At 47.6% G+C, this 21,568-nt stretch overlaps 1 protein-coding gene across 1 annotated transcript in view; it reads left to right on the top strand.

Annotated features, from left to right (window-relative positions):
- Positions 1-21,568, top strand: part of slco5a1 (solute carrier organic anion transporter family member 5A1) — a 398,244-nt gene that overhangs the window by 343,201 nt on the left and 33,475 nt on the right. Inside the window, exon 4 of the mRNA XM_085993128.1 lies at positions 9,138-9,302. Coding sequence (XP_085849254.1) covers positions 9,138-9,302 — 165 coding nt within the window. The remainder of the gene's footprint in view (positions 1-9,137; positions 9,303-21,568) is intronic.

Raw genomic sequence — 21,568 nt, 5'->3', positions numbered from 1 at the left:
TTTACTTGACCTCGGGCCGCAATTTGTGGTTGCTGGGGTTGGCTTATTGGACCAGTGATCAGTGCACCTCCAGCATTTAGATAAGATTGAGCTAGTGCCTGTCGGCATTGATTATAATAGATTCTAAGCTGTCTATAGTTTTCTCGAAGATTCTGGTCATTTATTTCATCATGAGCTTGCCACCTTAACCGGAATCCATGGCCCCCAGAAGCATAGGCTGCTCCGGGTCCTGCTATTCGGCCATGGTTGCCACCACCTTGTTGGGCACCGTTCATTAGGCCTCCCAATTTTGCAGGTGTGCACCTTATCATTAAGGAATTTAGTGGATTTGGTGTATTTGTTTGATTATCCCACTGGATATTCTGTATCCTCTGGTTCTGGTAATCAACATCAATCGTGCCATGAGTTCTAACGGCTCCTTCGGCATCAAAGCCTTCTATTTCAAAAATTATCACTTAGTTTTGTGGAGGTACAGGGATAGGATTATTTCCCCTAATAAAGCAATTGTTTGAATTTCCTAATAAAAAGACTTGGCCAATTCTGACAGGGTTTGCCATTTCGTCAGGACCTAACCTCAGTTAGGGTTTAATATGAACTTTATAAGAAATTTCTAGGCCTCAATGGTATATTGAGGGAGTTCTGATTTAAGTTCTACAAGGCCTGATCAGGGTCTTGTTGTCTCTAGAGACTTAAATCTGGGTCTTAGTACCACTGTCAGTAAAACACTCTGGGGGAGAAATTCGGTATCGCTCCGTTTGGGGCGCCAGTATTGGTGGTACGCAAAGTTTAGCGCCAGGCGCAACTTATCGCCACCTCGAGCGATATTGGGTTGCAGCGCCCCTGAAGGTGATTGCGGCGCTAAATCAGGTGCTGCACGGTACTCTTAAGGCGCTAACCCGGCGGCGCTACTCAATTTCTCGGCGGCCGGGCGCAGCGCAGGTGCTGTCAATAATCGATTACCCCGAGACACGCTGGCGCCGGCCAGCTCTTAAAGGGGCGGGTCAATTAACATCAGCAGCCACACTCTGCGCCTTGTAGGCCTCAAAATCGGCGGTGACCTACCTGTGGCGTTCAAAACTTCCAAGACATGGAGAGGGTCAGGCAGAGAGCGGAGCGCTTTAGCGATGGGGCATTGGATGCTCTGGTTGGCGCAGTGGAGCGCCGGCGAGCTGTGCTGTACCCCAAGAATGGCAGGAGGCCTCATCAGAGCAAATACCGCAGAGCTTGGAGGGATGTTTCCCAAAGAGTCACCTCCAGCAGCGTGGTGCCCAGGACTCCTGTGCAATGCAGGAAGAAGTTCAATGACCTCACTAGGGTCGTTAGGGTGAGTGCCTTTTTCACAATCATCTTCATCCCTCCATCTGCACCTGACTTTATGGCCAGAGGGTGCGCGAAGCCCCAATGGCCATCTGCCAGCTAGCACCCATGGCCCTTTCTGGAAACACACACGCACATTCAGCTCAGTGCATAATGTAAGGGCTAGTCTACCATGGGGGGCATGTAATGTCAGCTCAGGGCAGCATGTTTCATCACTTCCCATCCTTTCTCCTGCAGGCCAAGCTGGCCAGGAACCGTAGGGAGCAGCTTCGTACCGGAGAAGGCCGGCCTCACCTGCAGACCCTCACAGACCTCGAGGAGCGAGTCCACCAGATTGTTGGAAGCCGGATGAGTGGTCCTGTCACCTCTGGAGCTACCGACCCCATTGTGCACAGCGATGTTAAGGTCATCACCTTTTTGAACTCTCTCCTTCCACTTGTTCCCCCCACCAGCATGCTTTTTCGCTTTGGACCCAAGTCAGAGCATTGCAGCACTCATGCATCCCTTGCTGCCACCCTGTCCTTTCGCTAAAGCCACTCTTCAACCTCCCTGCTTTCAGATGCTGCATCACCAGCTCGGGAGCCGGGCCCTCAAGCTGCCACTGCCACTGCTTCTGGAGGCGACGAGCAGGAGGAAGCCGGACCATCTGTACCACCCTCAGGCGAGCCAGCCCCCCTGCAGACTGGGGAAACTACTTCCCTGGAGGGGAGCGGGGGGGAATGCTCTGAGGAGGAACCATTTCCAGGAACCAGCAGGCTGCAGCCACGCAAGGGGGGGGTAGGGAAGCTCGGGGGCCGTCTCCCCGGAGGGCGAGTCAGGCCGCGAGTGCTGCTGCACAGAGCGCAGAAGAGGTGCGTGCCCTCGCAGAAATGAGCGCCCAGGCTGGGCTGAGGCACACTGAGCTCATGGCTGCAGTGGCAAGGATGCCTGAATCCATCGAGACACTGGCAAGGAGTGTCCAAGACTTCGGCGCAGCACAGGCAAGGAGTGCGCAGGACTTCGGCAGCGCACTGGAAAGGACTGTCCAGGGCTTCGGGACAGCACTGGAAAGGACTGTCCAGGGCTTCGGGACAGCACTGGAAAGGACTGTCCAGGGCTTCACCGAAGCACTGGAAAGGACTGTCCAGGGCTTCACCGAAGCACTGGCACCTGCCACGCAACTGCTGAGTGCTGCCACGCAGTCACTCGCTGGTCTCATGCAGATGCAGATTGAGGCCACGCGACCACTGACTGCTGCCACCCTCGCTGGATCAGGCAGGATTACCCGGGGCCCTTGCAGCACCACAGCAGGCCAGCAATCTGTGGACCATCCGATTGCTGCGCATGCTCTGGTGCTGCCCCATCAGAGTGCCAGTGTGTCGGACGACCAGGGAGCTGCTGTCCGCTCTCAGGATGACAGCATTCCTGATGCCACCGCTGGCATGTCTCCACTGCAGCTGCCACCACCTGCAGGACAGACTGCTTCCACCCATGCACAGTTGGAGCAGTCAGCAGCCGGGCCCTCCAAGCCCAGAGGTCGTCCAGGCCGTCCCTCAGGGACATCTGCGCTTTCGGACAGTCAGCAGGCCTCCCCCAGCCTTGCTCCAGCCAAGGGGGCCCATTACGGAGGAGCTGCAGGGAGGAAAGGGGCCAATCTCGCAAGAGAAGCAGATCACCATCAAGGGGGAAAGAGTAGAAGGTGCTGCTGTAATGTCTTATTTGTAGAAATCAAGGCCGAGGATGCTGGTCTAAATGTTAGTTATGTTTTGGACAGTCTCGCAGGTGTGCGAGGCACTTATGTGTCAGTGTGTTAGTTTTGATTTCTGTTGCCATTGCTTTGTCTTGTTGGAAGGAAGCACATTTTGTACAATAAACAACTTTCTTTATTTACAATGGCCATGTCTGCTATTTACATGCATTTTGCCCTTCACAGGCTTTGGGGTATCAGAACGGTTCCATTCCTGTTCTTGGAATGGCAGCAAGCATTCCGTGAGAGGGGCCTAGAAGCAACTTCTGATCAGCCTCTGACGGACGGCCCTTCCACCACCACCACCTCCTCCTCATCCTCATCCTCCTCCTCCTCCTCCTCATCATCATCATCATCATCCTCTTCTTCAATGTCTGGTGGCATTGGCTGGGTTCGTAGGATAGCGAGGTTATGCAGCATGCAACATACAACCACGAAGTGGGAGACTCGCTCAGGCGAGTACTGCAGGGCTCCTCCGGAATGGTCCAGACAGCGGAACCGCTGCTTCAGCACGCCGATTGTGTGCTCCACAATGTTCCTCGTCGCCTGATGGCTCGCTTTGTAGCGTTCTTCAGCAGGGGTGCTGGGCGAACGGAGCGGGGTCATCAGCCACGGGCATAGAGGATAGCCCTTGTCCCCGAGAAGCCAGCCTCCTGGGTGAGCCGGGGCCTCGAAAAGGTCTGCAACAGAAGTCTGGCGCAGGATGAAGGCGTCGTGGCTGCTGCCTGGGAACTGTGCATTCACTGCGAAGATCAGCTGTCGGTGGTCACAGACCAGCTGGACATTCAAGGAATGGAACCCCTTGTGGTTGCGGAACTCCTCCGGATTCAATACAGGCGCCCGCAAAGCCACGTGCGTGCAGTCAATGGCACCCTGCACCATGGGGAAGTCCGCTATTGCTGCGAAGCCCTCTGCGCGCTCCCACTGCTTGTCCGGGGTCATTGGGAAGGAGATGTACTGCCGCCTCCTTCTAAACAGGGCATCAGTCACTTGACGGATGCAGCAATGCACCGCAAACTGCGAGATGTTGGCTATGTCCCCAGTTGCGACCTGAAAGGAGCCGCTTGCGTAGAAGTTTAGGGCAACAGTCATCTTCACAGCCACCGACAGAGATGTCCTGCACCTTATCTGAGGCTGCAGATCTGGCTGAAGCAGGTGGCACAGCTCAGTCACCACCTCCTTTCTAAAGCGCAGCCTTCTGATACACTGCTCCTCCGACATGTTCATGTAGGAAAACTGCTGTCGGAAAACCCTGGCAGTGTAAGGTCTGGTGTGGCGACGTCTGTTGGCCCTCCTCCGTCTGGCCATGCCTGCCCCTCTCTCCCTGCGTCTCTGTGCCCTTTCCAGATGATTCAGCAGCAGGACGTTCCCCTCCAAAGCAGCAGAATGTTTCCCCATTTGAAATGCTCACCAACAGCAAGGTAATGGTCAGAAGGCTGAAGTTCTTCTGCCAGCGCTGGCTCAGTGGTGAAATGGCTCTCAGTGTGCAGCTCAGCAGCACTCTGTAACTCTCGAAGAAGATGTGCTCCAAAAATGGCTGCCGCTTTTATACCACAGCAGTCCCCTTTAAAGAACGCCCCCCCAGCCCGACAGCGACTGGGGAACGTTCCAGGTAAGCTGTCCTTATTAGCGCCAGGTGGAATGGAAGGGGGTGCCACTGAATTTCCAGTCCGGGGCGCCCAAAAGGCGTTGCACACTGAAATTATGTCATGATCTGCCTGCACCCGTGAGCGGGTGCTAAGATTTAGCACCGGCACTAAATGTCCGCTCAATATGGGAAGAGGCGCAGGGTTCGCTGCGCCCGGGCGCTCGTTGGTTAGCGCCCCACTTCTCGGCCTCTTTAGGCGCTAATGGGTGGCGCAACCAACCGAATTTCTCCCCCTCCTTCTATACTTAACAATCTACAAGATGGATATAGATATAAATATAAGTATAGGTTCTGTATCAACTTGTTAACACACATGTTGGGCGCCAACTGAAGGGATAATTACTAGTCCTAGCCCTTTTCATGCTACCCCGGATCAGGAGTATTCCCTAGATGTCCACCTTCAACGAAAGTTAGAGACAGCCGAATTCTATAAGACGCTTAATTGGGTCTAAAGGTCCAGACTATCTCTCCCTAAAGGAAAGGAACAACTTGAAGATGTTACCATCCTCCAGATAGCACTTTTAATAAGTTTAACTAGACTGTAACCTTCCAGATATTATGAGGGTCCAGAAAACTCCCCCAGAATTCTGCAACTCCTCAGCAAAGAGTGTACAGAGATTGAGTTCGCAAGTTTGATACAGAAGTACTATGTGAGACAATTCTAAAAATATATAGATTTATTAAAGAACCGACATGTAGTTAACAGCTGGTGACTCAATCGCAACTTTAACAGTTCCATAAACAAATAGCTTACAATTCTTATCATCAGAGATCCTTATTCTCAAATCTTAACATCGTTACATTTTTACATTTGTTACTTATTTCTAATCCAGGATATCCACCAAAATCAAATAAAAGTACCTTTTTGATCCCCGAGACTCAAAGAGTTAAAACCTTACAGAGCTGCCTCTGAAGTTGAGAATCAATTTGCCCCTTTTAGCGACTTCTGGCTTCCTATCTGAAAGTTCTATATTTTATACCCTTTTTTCAGTGGTATATCCCTTGAAGTTTTCTGCTGATGTAAGCTAATTATCTCTAGTCATCTTTCTGTTGACTTCTTTCTATTCTTACTGTCAATTCAGCTGTTAGCTTGCAGAATTCTGTCTGCTGTGTAGGTGTTCAAAACTTATCATAAAAAACGGTTATAACAGATGTATCTATTTGATGCCATTTTTACAAAGGACTTCTATTCAATCCTTAAATCACCTTAGCTGGTTGTAAGCAGACTTCACGTCTTCTATGTGTTCCAAGTTCAATACAAAAACCATGTGATTGCTTGGTGCATCTATTGATGTCATATTTATGAAGGCATATGGTTCTTTAATTTTATGTGTTTAATTTCAAAGTGTTGGTTTATGACACCTTTAACTGGGCATTCTTATTGTGTTCTTTCCAAAGCTCAGACTTTCTGGAAGCTCCAACCTGCTGGTTCAATAGGGCTATTCAATAGTGTCAACAACCAATTCCCATTTCAAAAGCTTGTATGGTGTTTACAGCTTTGTGTTAACAACTCATTTTATCTCAAAAGCCTGTATTTACAGCTTTGTGTCATTGAGGCTTTTAGATTTTTAAACCCAGTTTGTCATGTTTTAATAAAGTCAGAATTCTGTTCATCGGATGGTGTATTTTTCTGAATAGGTATGGCTCATTCCTTTACGGGGAAGGCCGAAAACAGCAGAAGAACCCGGCAAAGCTGAGGATACAGTTTGGCAGGACCTCATTAACATTTTATGGATACGTTTCCCGCCTGGCAGCCAGCCAAATTGACAGCCTGGCTGGTGGCCAGGAGGGAAAACCAGCAGCAACAGGCCACAGCCGGGAACCCTTGGGACAGGCCCTGGCAATCAGGAGCGGGGAAGGTCGGTCAACACAGCAGGGGGTGGAAGAAAAAATATCACGGCTGGAGGACAGTGGGGAGGTCAGTGTTCGCAGAAGGGGGGGACAGAAAGGCCGCGATTGGCAGAGGGGAGTCTGATGGCTTTCTTGAAGGCCCTGGGGGGAGCACTCCTGCTCCTCCTGGCTGACAAGGGGTGCTGGTAAAGGCACTTACCTTGTGAAGTCAGCAGCTTCAACCTTCCTTTCACTGCCAGATTTCCCGACCCCTGGGAAATCCGTGCAGTAATAGTTCATTTTAAATTGGGTTCCCACTTGCACTGTGTTAATGAAGTGTCCTGCTTCTCCACTCAGACGCCACGAAACCCACGCTGTATAAACAACAACGTGTGCGACGGGTTAGGGTCGCGTTTCACGCGTTTGACAGTTGAAAACATTCATCATACCTTCTCCTGCCTGTCTTAGGGGTGTTAATATCGAGGCCAATGTGTCAATAAAAAAGTAGCTTATTGGTGAACAAGATTCAGTTTATCCCTGATTGGATTAAACAGGGTGGGTAGATTTCACTTATCCTTGTGTGACGGAGGCTGGTTGAAAAGTCAGATAGCTACTTGGGGCACAAAGTATGCAGCACTAGAAGGGAACTGTAGTGCAGGTACGAGATCTCTTAAAAGGGCAGACATTTATTTTGACTTCTGTGTGTTAGACTGCCTTCGCACCCATGATATGTAGAGAATAACTTTATTCAAAGAGTTTTGAATGTTATATGTAAAAGTGAGTTATTTCTTTTTTCATTTCATTGTGAAAGAGTTCCAGGTCTAAAGTGTCCTCCATGCCAGGAATTTGATTTGTATTGTCAATAATGCTCCAATGGAATATATTTCACTGCTGGTTGACTAGTTGCCTAAAACATTAAACCCTTTGGGGGAAAAATTCAGTTGGTTTGCGCCTCCCGTTAGCACCTTAAGAGGGCGCTAATGGGGTGCAAATCAACTAGCGCCCGGGTGTGGCGATGTTTGCGCCGCTCACGAAATTAACTAGACATTTTGTGGCGGCACTAAGCACTACCGCCACGATCTCCTGCGCCGGCAGATCATGACGTCAGTCGAGTGTGCAACGCCTGGTAGCGCCCCGGACAGATATTGAGTGGCACCCCCTGCCTTACCGCCTGCCGCTAGCAACGACAGGTTGAGGGAGCATTTTGCAGTCAGGAAGGGACTGGGGGAGTGCTATTTAAAGGTGAATGCTTCCTGCCTTTTTTTGTTGGTGACATTTTTGCACCACGCATTCTGAGAGAGAGAGAGAGACTTCTGCAGAGATTCAACGCTGTGTGAAGAAGTTTTGGGTACTGAGCAGCACTTTGCAGGTTCATTTTGATTTGCCCTTCCTTGTATCGATTTAGAAGAGACTGTGGGGGCTGCACTCTGAGCTCTTTCCCTGGTTCTCTCCATTGTTCTTTCCAGCAGATTTGATGTACAGGTCTCTCCAGGCTGAGATTCAAGGCTGCAATGAGCAGGATGTGGATGGAGAGCAAGATCAACCCTCCCCTTTAAGAACTGGCCGGCGCCATTGTGTCTGTGTTCCATTGCTGACTGACATCACATGAGCTTCGCCAGCGCTCTGAGGTAGCGCCTCGCTCCTCGGCCTTTGCGCCATAAGACAGGTGTAAAGCGCCTGATTTAGCGCTCCAATCACCTCCAGGGGTGATAAAAGCCAAGTTTGCAGTCGGAGGCGATAATTAGCGCCAGGCGCTAATTTTTGCGCCCGGCTGATAATTGTGCCCCAACTAGGGCGATACTGAATTTCTCCCCCTTTCTGTTTAATGTAAAAGGTGATCTGGTCATAAAATAGCATCTTAATTTACATCATGGGTTGCAATATCCAGCCCATCACAAATGATTTTTGCGGAACTATTTCAATTACTTAAATAGGTGCGATAGCATATATTGAATTTTTGATCTCCAGAAACTGCTTTCCATTTATCTATACTCTGCTAAAATCCATGCCCAACAACGGTTGATCTAAATTGTTCAATTAGAACAGTTGATACACAACTATGGTAATAATACAGAACTAATGACTTTTTATACAGTGGTGTGCAGAAATGTCACAAGATGCTAAGTCATCTTGAACCTTGGTAAGTCTGCTTCATTTCTGGTTCTATTTTTTGACTTGTTCTAAGCTCTAAACATGACTGGTTATGTTTGTTGATATTCATATTAATGGAAAACACAACCATTATTTAGACAATGTGCAGGCCCAACATAACACGCTTGTGATTGTCTACTCATGTTATCTGACTAAGCCCATCTGTTGTCTAAGTATATTTAATGTGTTCCCTGTGTGTACTCTCTGTTGTTAGTTGGTTTGAATGAGGTATCCTTTCGAAAAGAATTCAATAGAACTGTATGCTAAAGTACAAATGTCCCAGAACAGTACACCCATTGCCTTGCTTACATGCTCCACCTGTTTTACGAACAAATACACACATTGCCATTTACAATGTACGAATGGGCCTCTTTACATTAGCTGTAGAGTTTCTCCGTGTCTATAGGTGCTCCTCTCCATTGTGGTTCATTCATGGTGAAAGTGTTTCTCTTGTCATTTTTATAGACATTCCCAAAGCAGCTGTCAGGATCTTGAGCAACATGACATTCCTGTTTGTGAGCTTGTCATACACAGCAGAAAGTGCCATCGTCACCGCTTTTATTACCTTCATTCCCAAGTTCATTGAATCTCAGTTTGGCATCCCAGCATCTAATGCAAGCATTTACACTGGTAAGATGTGTACATTAACCTTTTGGGCCGTGAAGTTATTTTTAGCAACAGAAATATGCCATAGAATAGGTGCAAACTTTGTGATGATTTTACCCCTTCATGGATCAGGTTGACTTATGAACCCGTACCTCACATGTGACCAAATGGGGCAGATTGTCCTGTCCCTGTGCCTGCGTGTATTTGATCAGGCGCAGAGATTTGCACACCCATAAGGAAACTTATCTAATTTTCCATCCATTGATTTAAATGGACAGAAAGTCAAGTGACACCCTTAAAGATATGTGATCCACCCTGACAAATTTTCCTCTATTCGCTGTGCCCAGGCAAAAGAAAATGAAAATCTCCCCCAATATCTTGGAAATAATTTTTGAAATGTTATGTAGGTATCTTTATTGTTAGAACATTAGATCAAATATTATGGGGGAAATTATGGGGGAAGCAGCACGGTGGCATAGTGGTTAGCACTGTTGCCTCACAGCGCCAGGGACCCGGGTTCGAATCCGGCCTCGGGTGACTGTCTGTGTGGAGTTTGCACATTCTCCCCGTGTTTGCGTGGGTTTCCTCCGGGTGCTCCGGTTTCCTCCCACAGTCCAAAGATGTGCGGGTTAGGATGATTGGCTATGATAAATTGACCCTTAGTGTTAGGGGGGATTAAATACGTGGGGTTATGGGGATAGGGTGGGATATGTGTTGGTGTAGGGGTTACGGGGATCGGGTGGGATATGTGTCGGTGCAGGCTCGATGGGCCGAAATGGCCTCTATCTGCATTGTGGGGTTTCTGTGATTTCTGTGATTCTGTGAAATGTTTACCTCTAAAGGTGCTACGATCAGATTTGTCCATAATAACAGATATGATACATTTTCAAACTCACTGTGCTATTTACACCAAAAGGGCCATTTGAGTGACAGATTTTCACATTTAGGGTAACGTAAGGTTGCGCTGGAAGTGATGAGATTTTCCCGTGTCTAGTTTTCCTAATATCCTGAAGGAGTGTGATTCCATGGCAGCTAGCTGATTGGCAGTTCCTCATGGATAAGCCTAAATAGACTGTAAATACCAGTCAGCTATTTGACCAAAGTAAACATCACATCTGAGCCTAAACCTGTCCTCACTTGACATCCACATATATGCACTTTCCAGTAGAACTCACTGGATAGCAATCAGGAGCAAGAACATTGGCTGATTTTTATCCCGCCTCAGTCCAGGGCCATTGCGGCCAAATATAGCAGACCCATGGCAGACCCATGAACAGCCCATTCAGTTTCATACTGGGCAGTGCATTTACCCCCTGACACAGCAGTGGAGCTAGAGAAATTATGTTACCAGAAATGTTCGTAAATGTGCTAACAGATGGTAAATGCAATGTATGTAGAATCTCAATGGAGTAATTTCCAAAGACTATGGAGACAATTGCTAGTTTTTCAAAGATTTTTAATTTTTCATAAGATCCCATTGATTACCCTTGTCTGATAGCTTTACCAGAAGTTGTAAGAGGATTGAATAAGGCGTCTGTCTGAGGCTGACCCAGACCGCTCAGAACCTTGGTGGATTATTTGACCCTGAAATGAGCTTCCGACCACATATCCGCGCCATCACTAAGACCGCCTATTTCCACCTCCGTAACATCGCCCGACTCTGTCCCTGCCTCAGCTCATCTGCTGCTGAAACCCTCATCCATGCCTTTGTTACCTCTAGACTTGACTATTCCAATGCACTCCTGGCTGACCTCCCATGTTCTACCCTACGTAAACTTGAGGTCATCCAAAACTCTGCTGCCCGTGTCCTAACTCGCACCAAGTCCCATTCGCCTACATTGCTCGCTGACCTACATTGGGTCCCGGTTAAGCAACACCTCGATTTTAAAATTCTCATCTATGTTTTCAAATCCCTCCATGGGTTTGCCCCTCCTTATCTCTGTAATCATCTCCAGACCCACAAACCCCCGAGATATCTGCGCTCCTCTAATTCTGGCCCCTTGAGCATCCCTGATTTTAATCGCTCAACCATTGGTGGCCGTGCCTTCAGCTGCCAGAGCCCTAAGCTCTGGAATTCCCTCCCTAAACCTCTTCACCTCTCTACCTCTCTTTCCTCCTTTAAGATGCTCCTTAAAACCTACCTCTTTGACCAAGCTCTCTGTCTTAATATCTCCTTATGTGGCTTGGTGTCAAATTTTGTTTTATAATGCTCCTGTGAAGCGCTTTGGGATGTTTTACTATATTAATACACGTTGTTCTTGGTGTTGTTGCAAATGAAGCCTTATCAAATGAACTTTCACAGTTATAAATTTTTTTCAGTAAAAGTTTAAACTGAAATTAGGGGCTAAAAATTCAGTTGTGTAGCGCCGGTTGTTTGAGCGCTACAGGTGCCATTTTGGATTGAAAATGGTGTCTGAGCAGCGCGTGTACACTTCTGGTGCGGGACGCCAGACGCCATTTTGGTGAGGGCATTAGCGTTGGCATTGGGAGCGTGCATCGGAAGTATTCAGAGTAGGCAGATCATGACGTCAATCAATGTCTACCGCTAATTTGATGCCAGTGCTGCCATTTCCAACCTCAACGCTGGAGCTAACGCCCTCTCTTAACCTCCCACAACTAAACGTGCGTTCAGCAGCAGGAAGGCCCCCCACCAGCGCTATTTAAAGGGATCATCACCTATTTAACAGGTTAGTTGTTGATTGATTGTAGAAGTGTTTGATGCTTTCTAGATTTCTTTAAAGTTGCCTAAAGTCTACAAGGAGTAGTGTGGCATGTGCTCAAGGACTTGGTACTGACTTGCAAGGGGTCTGCTCAGACCAGTTGCTCCCAGACACGGGTGCAGTAGTTTGTAACCCCCTTGGCCTGCAGCATGACAGGGAGAATGAGCAGAGGCGGCACAGAGCAGGACAAGCTGCTAGAAGATGCAGAAGAAGGAGGGGGAGAAGGGCCCTCAGCAGGAGGCCATATCCACCCAGGGTCTTCAGGGAGCAATTCTCCTACCTCAACCTCAGCGACGAACAGTGCATGTGACATCTCGGTTTTACTAAGGAGGTGCTCACTGAAATCTGCCACCTGCTGCAGACAGACCTGCCGCCTCAGTCCAGGGCGAGGACGGCATTGCCAGAGGCTGTAAAGGTGACCGTGGCCTTGAACTTCTTTGCGTCGGGCTCCTCCAGGCTGGAGCAGGTGACATCTGTAACATCTCCCAGTTCACCGTCCACTCCTGTACAAGGGAGGTGAGTGAGGCTCTGTATGCAAAGAGAGCTGAATACATTGCATTCTCTCTTGCCAGAGAAAGGAGACGGAGCGAACACGTGATTTCACCAGGATAGCAGGCTTCCCCATGGTGCGGGGTGCCATTGACTGCACACGTCGCTTTGTGGGCGCTGCATCTCAATTTGGAGATGTACCACAACTGGAAGGGATTCCACTCCCTCAATGTCCAGCTGGTGTGCGACCATACTCAGCGCATCATGCAGGTCAATGCTCGGTATCCTGGCAGCAGTCATGATGCCTTCATTCTGTGGCAGTCCGCTGTACCATCAGCATTTGAACCACCACGACAAACCAGAGGGTGGTTACTGGGAGACATGGGCTATCCGCTGACCACCTGACTCATGACTCCGCTGTGCAACCCACACACATCTGGGCAGCCTGCATACAATGAAAGCAATGCTGCCACACAGAATCTGATAGAGCAGACCATTGGCCTGCTTAAACGACACTTCCGCTGCCTAGACTGTTCTGGAGGAGCCCTGCAGTATTTGCCAGAGTGCGTCTCAAGATTCGTCATGGCCTGCTGTATGCGCCACAACCTCGCCATCATGAGGGCACAGTCCTTGCCACTAGGCGTAAGGTGACCAGCTGAGGAAGAGGAGAAGGAGGAGGAAGAGGAAAAGCTGGAGGAAGCGGAAAAGCTGGAGGAAGCGGAAGAGGAGGAGCCAACTCAGACAGCCACATTCTGTCCAGGCTGTCCGTGATTGACTCATCCGACTGTGGTACCAGTGAACGCAACTCCAATTCCCCATTCACGAACAGTCTCACACCTTACCTTCCCGCTGTTACTGACCATCACAGCGTCCCCTTGGCCACAATACTACAAGAAACGCCACCACAAAACAAACATTCCAAACCAATTTTACGAATCAAACCATTAAAATATTTCATTGTAAAGTCAACTAATCACCCTTGTGCATTCCCTTAGTGTTGGTTTTCCGTGTGCCTTTGCCTATCCTAGTGCTCCTACGCAGTACTACCCCAGTGGCTGCAGCATGGCTGGTGGAAGGCTGCTGACTTCCAATGGGGGAGAATGAAGATGGCCTTGCAAGATGACCTCGAGCAGCTCTGGGTCTAGTAGGCCCGGCTTTGGACTGCACCACCTCGGCCTGGGTGGCAGCAGTTTAGGCTAACTGATGGGCAACAGCAAGAGCCCTGGAGGAGTGGCAGAGGTGGGAGGAAAAATGCTGTCATCTTTAGAGAGGACAGCAGGTTCGTCCTCCATGGAGCCACTGCCACTCCCCCAGGGCCTCAGCAATCCTAGTAATCTGCTGGAGAACAGATTGCTGGACTGCTGTGACACCCTGTAAGCCCCTTTCAACACTGCTAACCGCAACCATGATGGCAACAGTCTGAGCTTGTGTGGCAGCAAGCTTCAGTCTGAGTTTCCATTGCAGTACTCAAATGTTAGGTGGCTTCTGCTTGTGCTGCAGTGGAAGCTAAGATGTTGGCCATCAGACGCTGCATGGGGCCCACAAGTGCGCTAATGGATCTGTTCACCCCTTCCACGCTGGAAAGGATGGGCTCCAAACTCTGCGCAAAGCCCTGTGCAAGGTTGGAGTTGGACTCCTCCATGCTCCTTGACGTTGCACCCCAGAAATAGTAGATGCATTGCTGATCATCTTCCAACATTCGATGGAATCTGGAACAGTACCCATGGATTGGAGGGTAGCTAATGTTACCCCACTATTCAAAAAAGGTAGTAGAGAGAAAACGGGGAATTACAGACCTAACATCGGTAGTGGGGAAAATGCTAGAGTCCATTATAAAAGATGTCATAGCAGAGCACTTGGAAAACAGTGACAGGATTGGACAAAGTCAACATGGATTTACAAAAGGTAAATCGTGCTTGACTAATCTACTGGAATTTTTTGAGGATGTAACTGGTAAAATAGATAAGGGAGAACAGCGGATGTGGTGTATTTGGACTTTCAGAAGGCTTTTGATAAGGTCCCACATAATAGATTAGCGTGTAAAGTTAAGGCACATGGGATTGGGGGCAAGGTATTGACTTGGATAGAGAACTGGTTGGCAGTCAGAAAGCAAAGAGTTGGAATAAACGGCTCTTTTTCCGAGTGGCAGGCAGTGACTAGTGGGGTACCGCAGGGATCGGTCCTTGGACCCCAGCTATTCACAATATATATTAATGATCTAGACAAGGGAACTAGATGTAATATCTCCAAATTTGCAGATGACACAAAGCTGGGTGGGAGTGTGTGCTGTGAGGAGGATGCCGAGAAACTCCAGTATGATTTGGATAGGTTGGGTGATTGGGCAAAAACGTGGCAGATGCAATATAACGTGGATAAATGTGAGGTTATCCACTTTGGTGGCAAAAACAGGAAGGCAGATTATTATCTGAATGGCAATAGCTTGGGAGAAGGGGAAGTGCAACGAGACCTGGGTGTCCTTGTGCACCAGTCGCTGAAGGTAAGCATGCAGGTGCAGCAGGCGGTTAAGAAGGCAAATGGTATGTTGGCCTTCGCAGCGAGAGGGTTTGAGTACAGGAACAAGGATGTCTTGCTGCAGTTGTACAGGGCCTTGGTGAGACCACATCTTGAATATTGTGTGCAGTTTTGGTCGCCTTATCTGAGGAAGGGTGTTCTTGCCATGGAAGGAGTTCAGCGAATGGCAGGAATGACGTATGAGGAGAGATTGGGATGATTGGGCTTGTACTCGCTGGAGTTTAGAAGAATGAGAGGGGATCTTATTGGAACTTATAAAATTCTGACAGGACTGGACAGACTAGATGCAGGAAGGATGTTCCCGATGGCGGGGGAGTCCAGAACCAGGGGTCACAGTCTAAGGATAAGGGGTAGGCCATTTAGGACAGAAATGAGGAGGAATTTCTTCACCCAGAGAGTGGTGAACCTGTGGAATTCTCTACAACAGAAGGCAGTAGAGGCCAATTCATTAAATATATTCAAGAAGGAGTTGGATATATTTCTTAAGGCTAAAGGGATCAAGGGGTATGGGGAGAAAGCAGGGACCGGGTACTGAAATTGGATGATCAGCCATGATCGCATTGAATGGCGGAGCAGGCTCGAGGGGCCGAATGGCCTACTCCTGCTCCTATCTTCTATTTTTCTATGGCTTTCTGTCAGGCCCGCCAATACACCAAGCATTTAGTTGTGGATACCCATCAGCTTTGTAGGCCGCCCCATAAAATCCTCATCTGAGTCCTGTGCAGCGGAACTCGTGTGTGACCTCGCCCTCCAGGGAGCTGGCACTTGCACTACCCTTTGCCTCTGACCTGGCTGCTGCCCACTCGTACCCAGTGACTCACGTGCAGATCCTGCCTCTAAACTACCCTCTAAAGTCCGCACAGTGTCAGTATCTGAGCTAGTGACTGCGAGTGTCAGATCCAGTGACGCTTTTTCTTCATCATCACTCTCCTCTTCCTCTTGCACCATTGCTTGGCCAGGTTGGATTTCTTGGGTCTCTGAAATGAGAAAGGCACAAGGGTAGGATTGTGGTGAGGGGAGCAGTGGGAGGCAAAGCAAGAGGTCCATGCTTACACCATCTGCAGCTTGTAAATTAGAAGAGATTGTGGGATGAGAGGGAAGTGGGATGTGAGAAAGAGGTATGAGCATACCGTCATCTTCAATGGTTTCAGCGCCGCCGCTGGCCACAGCCTCAGTCACAGCCACTCCAACTATGCCGAGCACCGTCTCCTCAAGCGGGGTCAGGATATGGAGGCGTGCCTGTCCCCTTCCGGTTAGCTGCCGCTGCCTACGGTTGTGCGCCACCTTGTCCTGCAAGAGAGAGGGAAGTGTGTCAGTGAGTGTGGTTCAATGTGTTTGACTGATGTGGCTGTCATGGTTGAAAAGATGGCAGTGTGTGCAAACTGAGAGATGTGAGTGTGAAGCTTGTGGCAGTGGTAAATGTGTGAGGGTGAGATGGAGCATATGTATGTGAGGTATGAGTCGTGATTGATAGAGATTGTTGGTAGGTGAGTGATGGGGCTGCGATGAATTGAGTAGTGGGTGAGGCTGGTGGTGCAGTTTGTGGGATATGGCATTTGAAGATGCATTCACTGACCTTGACCATTCATGTGAGGTCATTAAACTTCTTCCAGCACTGCATCCAGGTTCTCGGGACAACACTGTTGGCATTGACCAAGTGTCTGTCTGCTCCCACTCCCTTTGCTGTTTGGAGGGCCTCCTGGCCCCCTGTGGAAACAGGACCTCTCTCCTCCTCTCATCTCCTATATTAAGGTCTCCAATGCTACATCTGAGAAACTTGGAACCCTCTCTCTGACCTGTTGTGCTATTGCTGAATGTTTCTCAGTTGAAACTGCCTTCTGGAATGACTTCAAGCACCTGATCTCATCAAACTGCACCTCCCCTTTAAGAGGTGCAGGCTTCCTTTAAGAAGTGCAGGCTAGCTTTAATTGGTGCCAAGCTCACACAAACTTGGGCCCCCTGCTGAGCATGCAGCCACTCAATAGCGCGGTTAGCACTGGGTTACATGCCACTATCATTTAAATTAGCAGGCAGCACCAAGTTTGCATTCTGCCTGCATTACTTTGAACGGCCGTGGGATAATCGTGCATCGCGAGCCCCATGCCCGTATTTCGGGGGGGGGGGGGGGGGGGTGGTGCTGTTGAATTTTTAGCCCATTGTGACGATATCCAATGTAATTTTTTTTTGAAGAACCTGTGTTCTGCTAAATGCTTACAGCTCAAATTAATTTTAGTTGAAGTTTGCATAGGTGAAATCATTATTGGTGACTGCATAAACCATACTCATCATTCACTATCTTGATATAACCAATATACTAGTACAGTAGTGTTCAATGTCTTTTCTATACATTAGTCAGGTGCTGTAACACAATAATGCACATAGTGTAAATATGATTTGCTTATCATCTTTCTTTGACAAAACTCTAGTTTGGTCAAGAACACCAATCGCAGCTCTAAAATTTTCATGGATTTTTCTAGTTTAATATTAGCATGTGGTTAGATTTACCACAGATTCCACCCCCCCCCCCGCCCACGCTTCCACAGGCACCATCTCAGGATGAACCAGACTGTTTGTAACCTCAATATCCTATTTGACCTTGAGCTGAACTTCCAACCCCATATTCTTTCCATGACTAAGATTGCCTATTTTCACCTCCATAATATCGCCCATCTCCTCCCTGCCTCACCCCATCTGCTGCTGAAACCTTCATCCACGCTATTGTTACCTCCAGACGTGACTATTCCAATGCTCTTCTGGCTGACCTCCCAACATCCACCCTCCGTAAGGTTCAGCTCATCCAAAACTCTGCTGCTTGTATTGTAACCCGCACCAAGTCCCGCTCACCCGTCACCCCTGTTCTCGCTGATCTACATTGGCTCCCGGTCCACCAATGCCTCGATTTTAAAGTTCTTATCTTCGTGTTCAAATTCCTCCATGGCTTTGTCTTTCCCTATCTCTGTAGCCTCCTCCAGACCTACAACTTTCCAAGAACTCTGCATTTCATCAACTCTGGCCTCTTGTGCGTCCCCCACTCCCTTTGCCCCACCATTGGCGGTCGAACCTTCAGTTGTCTAGGCGCTAAGCTCTGGTATCCATCCCTAAATCTCTCCGTCTCTCCACCTCGCTCTCCTCCTTAAAACATACCTCACTGAGCAAGCTTTTAGGAACCCCTCCTAATATCTCCTTCTTTGGCTCTGTGTCAATTTTTATCTGATTACACTCCTGTGAAGTGCCATGGGACGTTTTACTACATTAAAGGCGCTATATAAATGCAAGTTGTTGTTGTTAGGATGTGGAAGTGGACTCATAGCCGAGTACAGTAGTTTCCCATCCTAAGGTGCAAAAAAAGTTTTATTTTTAAATCTATGCAGAGCACCAAGACCATTTTAGACACTTGATCTAGTAAGAAAGTTTAATAAAAATAATAATTTTGTTGGCCATGCACTGCGTGTATTCTCAAGTAGAATATATTTGGCAGATGCACTACCAAAGTTTCAGTTCCTGGCGCTGCACCATTCTCAGTTGCAGTTCATGAATCGTGCCAAATAGAATGAATTCCATTTTCCTGTCACCCGATATGAAACTACATAGCAGAGCTCAACAGACATAAGAGTTGCCAGGGGTTGTTACCAAGGGTAAAAGAAGAAATAAACTGGGACAGGAAAATTCAATTGGGAAAACTCACCAACAGAAAAATATGCCTGGTTGTAAAGCCCTGACTCAGCAGGACCACAGACATGCTTCAAGGAAAGTGGAGCTCTGGCTAGAAGCTGGCAACCAGTGCTGACCATCTCTCGGCTAGAAACTGAAAGATGAACCAAGTCTGTGCAGCAAAATGGTGGATGACATAGGAATTTGCTGATCACATAACGCAAGTGGCACAGGAGGAAATGGTCTAATAGATACCAAGCTCTCACAAGTGGCAGTGCAATGTCGGATATCCTCAAATGCTTAATCAACTTTTCTGTCTTTCCCTGTGAAAGGATATGCACTTGCCTGCCTCCAAAATCACTGTGATATATGAGGTTAATACAGTGAGCTGGGCAAGCCTTGTTACTAGGTTACTCATATAGTAAACTGGAGAATGGATCAGCACCAAAATTGTCTGCAATCCACCTTCAATATTCAATGGAACATTTGCAGGGTTATGGTGAAAATGCTGGGATGTGGGACTAAATTGGACAGGTCTTTCAAAGAACCAAAACAGGCATAATGGGCAGAATGGCTGTAAGCTTCTATGATTCTGTGTGTTTCCCAGGTGTCAGAGTAAACCCAGGCAATCTCAGGGGATACAATACATCCAGCTCCAACTTAAATGAATGCTGATAACATTCAGTCCAACTGGGACAGCATCAATAATCTAAACTCAACATTAGCATATACTGAAACCAAGTTTTAGTAATGAATCTCAGTATACCTGAGGTAATTGTGATTTGAAACAATAATTCAATTTAATATCTTTGTTTTGCCTGCCTAATGAGCATATGTTTTAGACAGTAAAATTATACATACATAAAAATAAATTACAATGCCTTATTCGTTTTCTGTGTAATGTTTCTCCTATAGCCCCTCCAATTCCCTATATTCAGCTGACTTTCTTGTGAGAGTGCAACAGTCCAACTCACAGATCACTTCATGGTTACTTCTCTTTGATCCAGCCTATCTCTAAACCCACTTGAAGGGTGTGGGAAGGAACCATCTGCTTAGAGTTCCTTTGCTGGATGACTCAGCTGTAACTAACTGAAACAAGAAGTCAGAGTTCGAATGTCATGGGATATGAACCAGGGTCCCCTGGTGAGCTGTCCAGTGGTGCAGAACTGTCAATAGTTTGCCCTCATCACACCTTACTTTATGCTCCGTCGTCTTCTTACAATTTATTTACAATACAGATTCGCAGAGAGGGGAAACATAGAAGATAGGAGCAGGAGTAGGCCATTCGGCCCCTCGAGCCTGCTCCGCCATTCAATGCGATCATGGCTGATCATCCAAATTCAGTACCCTGTCCCTGCTTTCTCCCCATATCCTTTGATCACTTTAGCCTTAAGAAATATATCCAACTCCTTCTTGAATATATTTAATGAATTGGCCTCTACTGCCTACTGTGGTAGAGAATTCCACAGGTTCACCACTCTCTGGGTGAAGAAATTCCTCCTCATTTCTGTCCTAAATGGCTTACCCCTTATCCTTAGACTGTGACCCCTGGTTCTGGACTCCCCAACCATCGGGAACATCCTTCCTGCATCTAGTCTGTCCAGTCCTGTCAGAATTTTATAAGTTTCAATGAGATCCCCTCTCATTCTTCTAAACTCCAGCGAGTATAAGCCCAATTGACCCAATCTCTCCTCATACGTCATTCCTGCCATCCCAGGTATCAGCCTGGTTAATCTTCGCTGAACTCCTTCCATGGCAAGAACATCCTTCCTCAGATAAGGCGACCAAAACTGCACACAAGAAAAGCAAGCAACATGAGCTATGGTTTTATACCAAAGGCAAAAATGGGATTGTGCTAGCATGTGGTAGAGACACACATGTCGTAGTATGGAGCAGGCTGTGCCAAATTTTGCGACAGGAATCTCTCCCCTAATTTGAATAATTACACATAAAAGGCTTACCATGGAGCTTGGCCAATAGCACACTTGGCTGGCAAGTGTAATACCCAGAAAGGCAGTAGCTCTTCAAGGCCCGCAGTCTCTGGAAGTTGTGGTGGTGACAGAAAAGTGGACTAGTTGTTCACAGTAGCACAGTAAGACATGTGGGTAACATTGCGCCCTTTGATGCTAACAGTCCTGCGGCAAGAGGTGCATCAAGGGAGGTGTTCGTATTTGGAGCTGAAGGCCATCCTTCAGTAAATTACAGGTATCAGCAGCATGGTGTGAGGTTACCAAATGAGCTAATGCAGTCACCCAGGTCCCTCATAACTTGCTGTAAATGAGAAAAAAGTTTGACGTTACTCCCTATATATCTATCAATATAATATGGATATAATGTATTAAAAATATTCCATTTGCATACACTTCTTGTCACAATTTTGTAATACTTTTTGTGCAACCTTTTCCCGTTATAAATACCTATGTCCACATTAAAGACGAGTTTTGCCTATGTAAACTTAAGCACAAAATCTATTGCATAGTCAGAGGTGCTGTCTTTTGGATGACACGTTAAACTGAGGCTCCATCTGTCTTCTCAGATGGACGTAAAAGGTGCCATTGTAATATTTTGAAGACGAGGAGGGGAGTTCACCCTGGTGTCCTGGCCAATATTTATCCCTGAACTAATCATTATCACATTGCTGTTTGTGGACCTTGCTATGGGCAAATTGGCTGCCGTGGTTCCTATATTACAACAGTGACTACACTTCAGATGTACTTAATTGGCTGTAAAGCGCTTTGGGACACCCTGAGGATGTGAAAGGCGCTATAGAAATGCAAGTCTTTTCTTTCTTTCGTAAACTTGTCATGCTATAATTATATAATCTGGTCATGGGATGGCTTTGTGCTTCATTTGTGAACTTCTTCAGAACGTCCAGTTAAATTATTTCCTCTGTATGTA

Source organism: Somniosus microcephalus, chromosome 7, assembly GCF_052327205.1.
Source record: "Somniosus microcephalus isolate GS21.2 chromosome 7, FLI_Smic_1.0, whole genome shotgun sequence".
NCBI lineage: Eukaryota > Metazoa > Chordata > Chondrichthyes > Squaliformes > Somniosidae > Somniosus > Somniosus microcephalus.
Note: the sequence above shows the minus strand (reverse complement) of the source record. Positions and strands in the feature narration are given on the sequence as shown.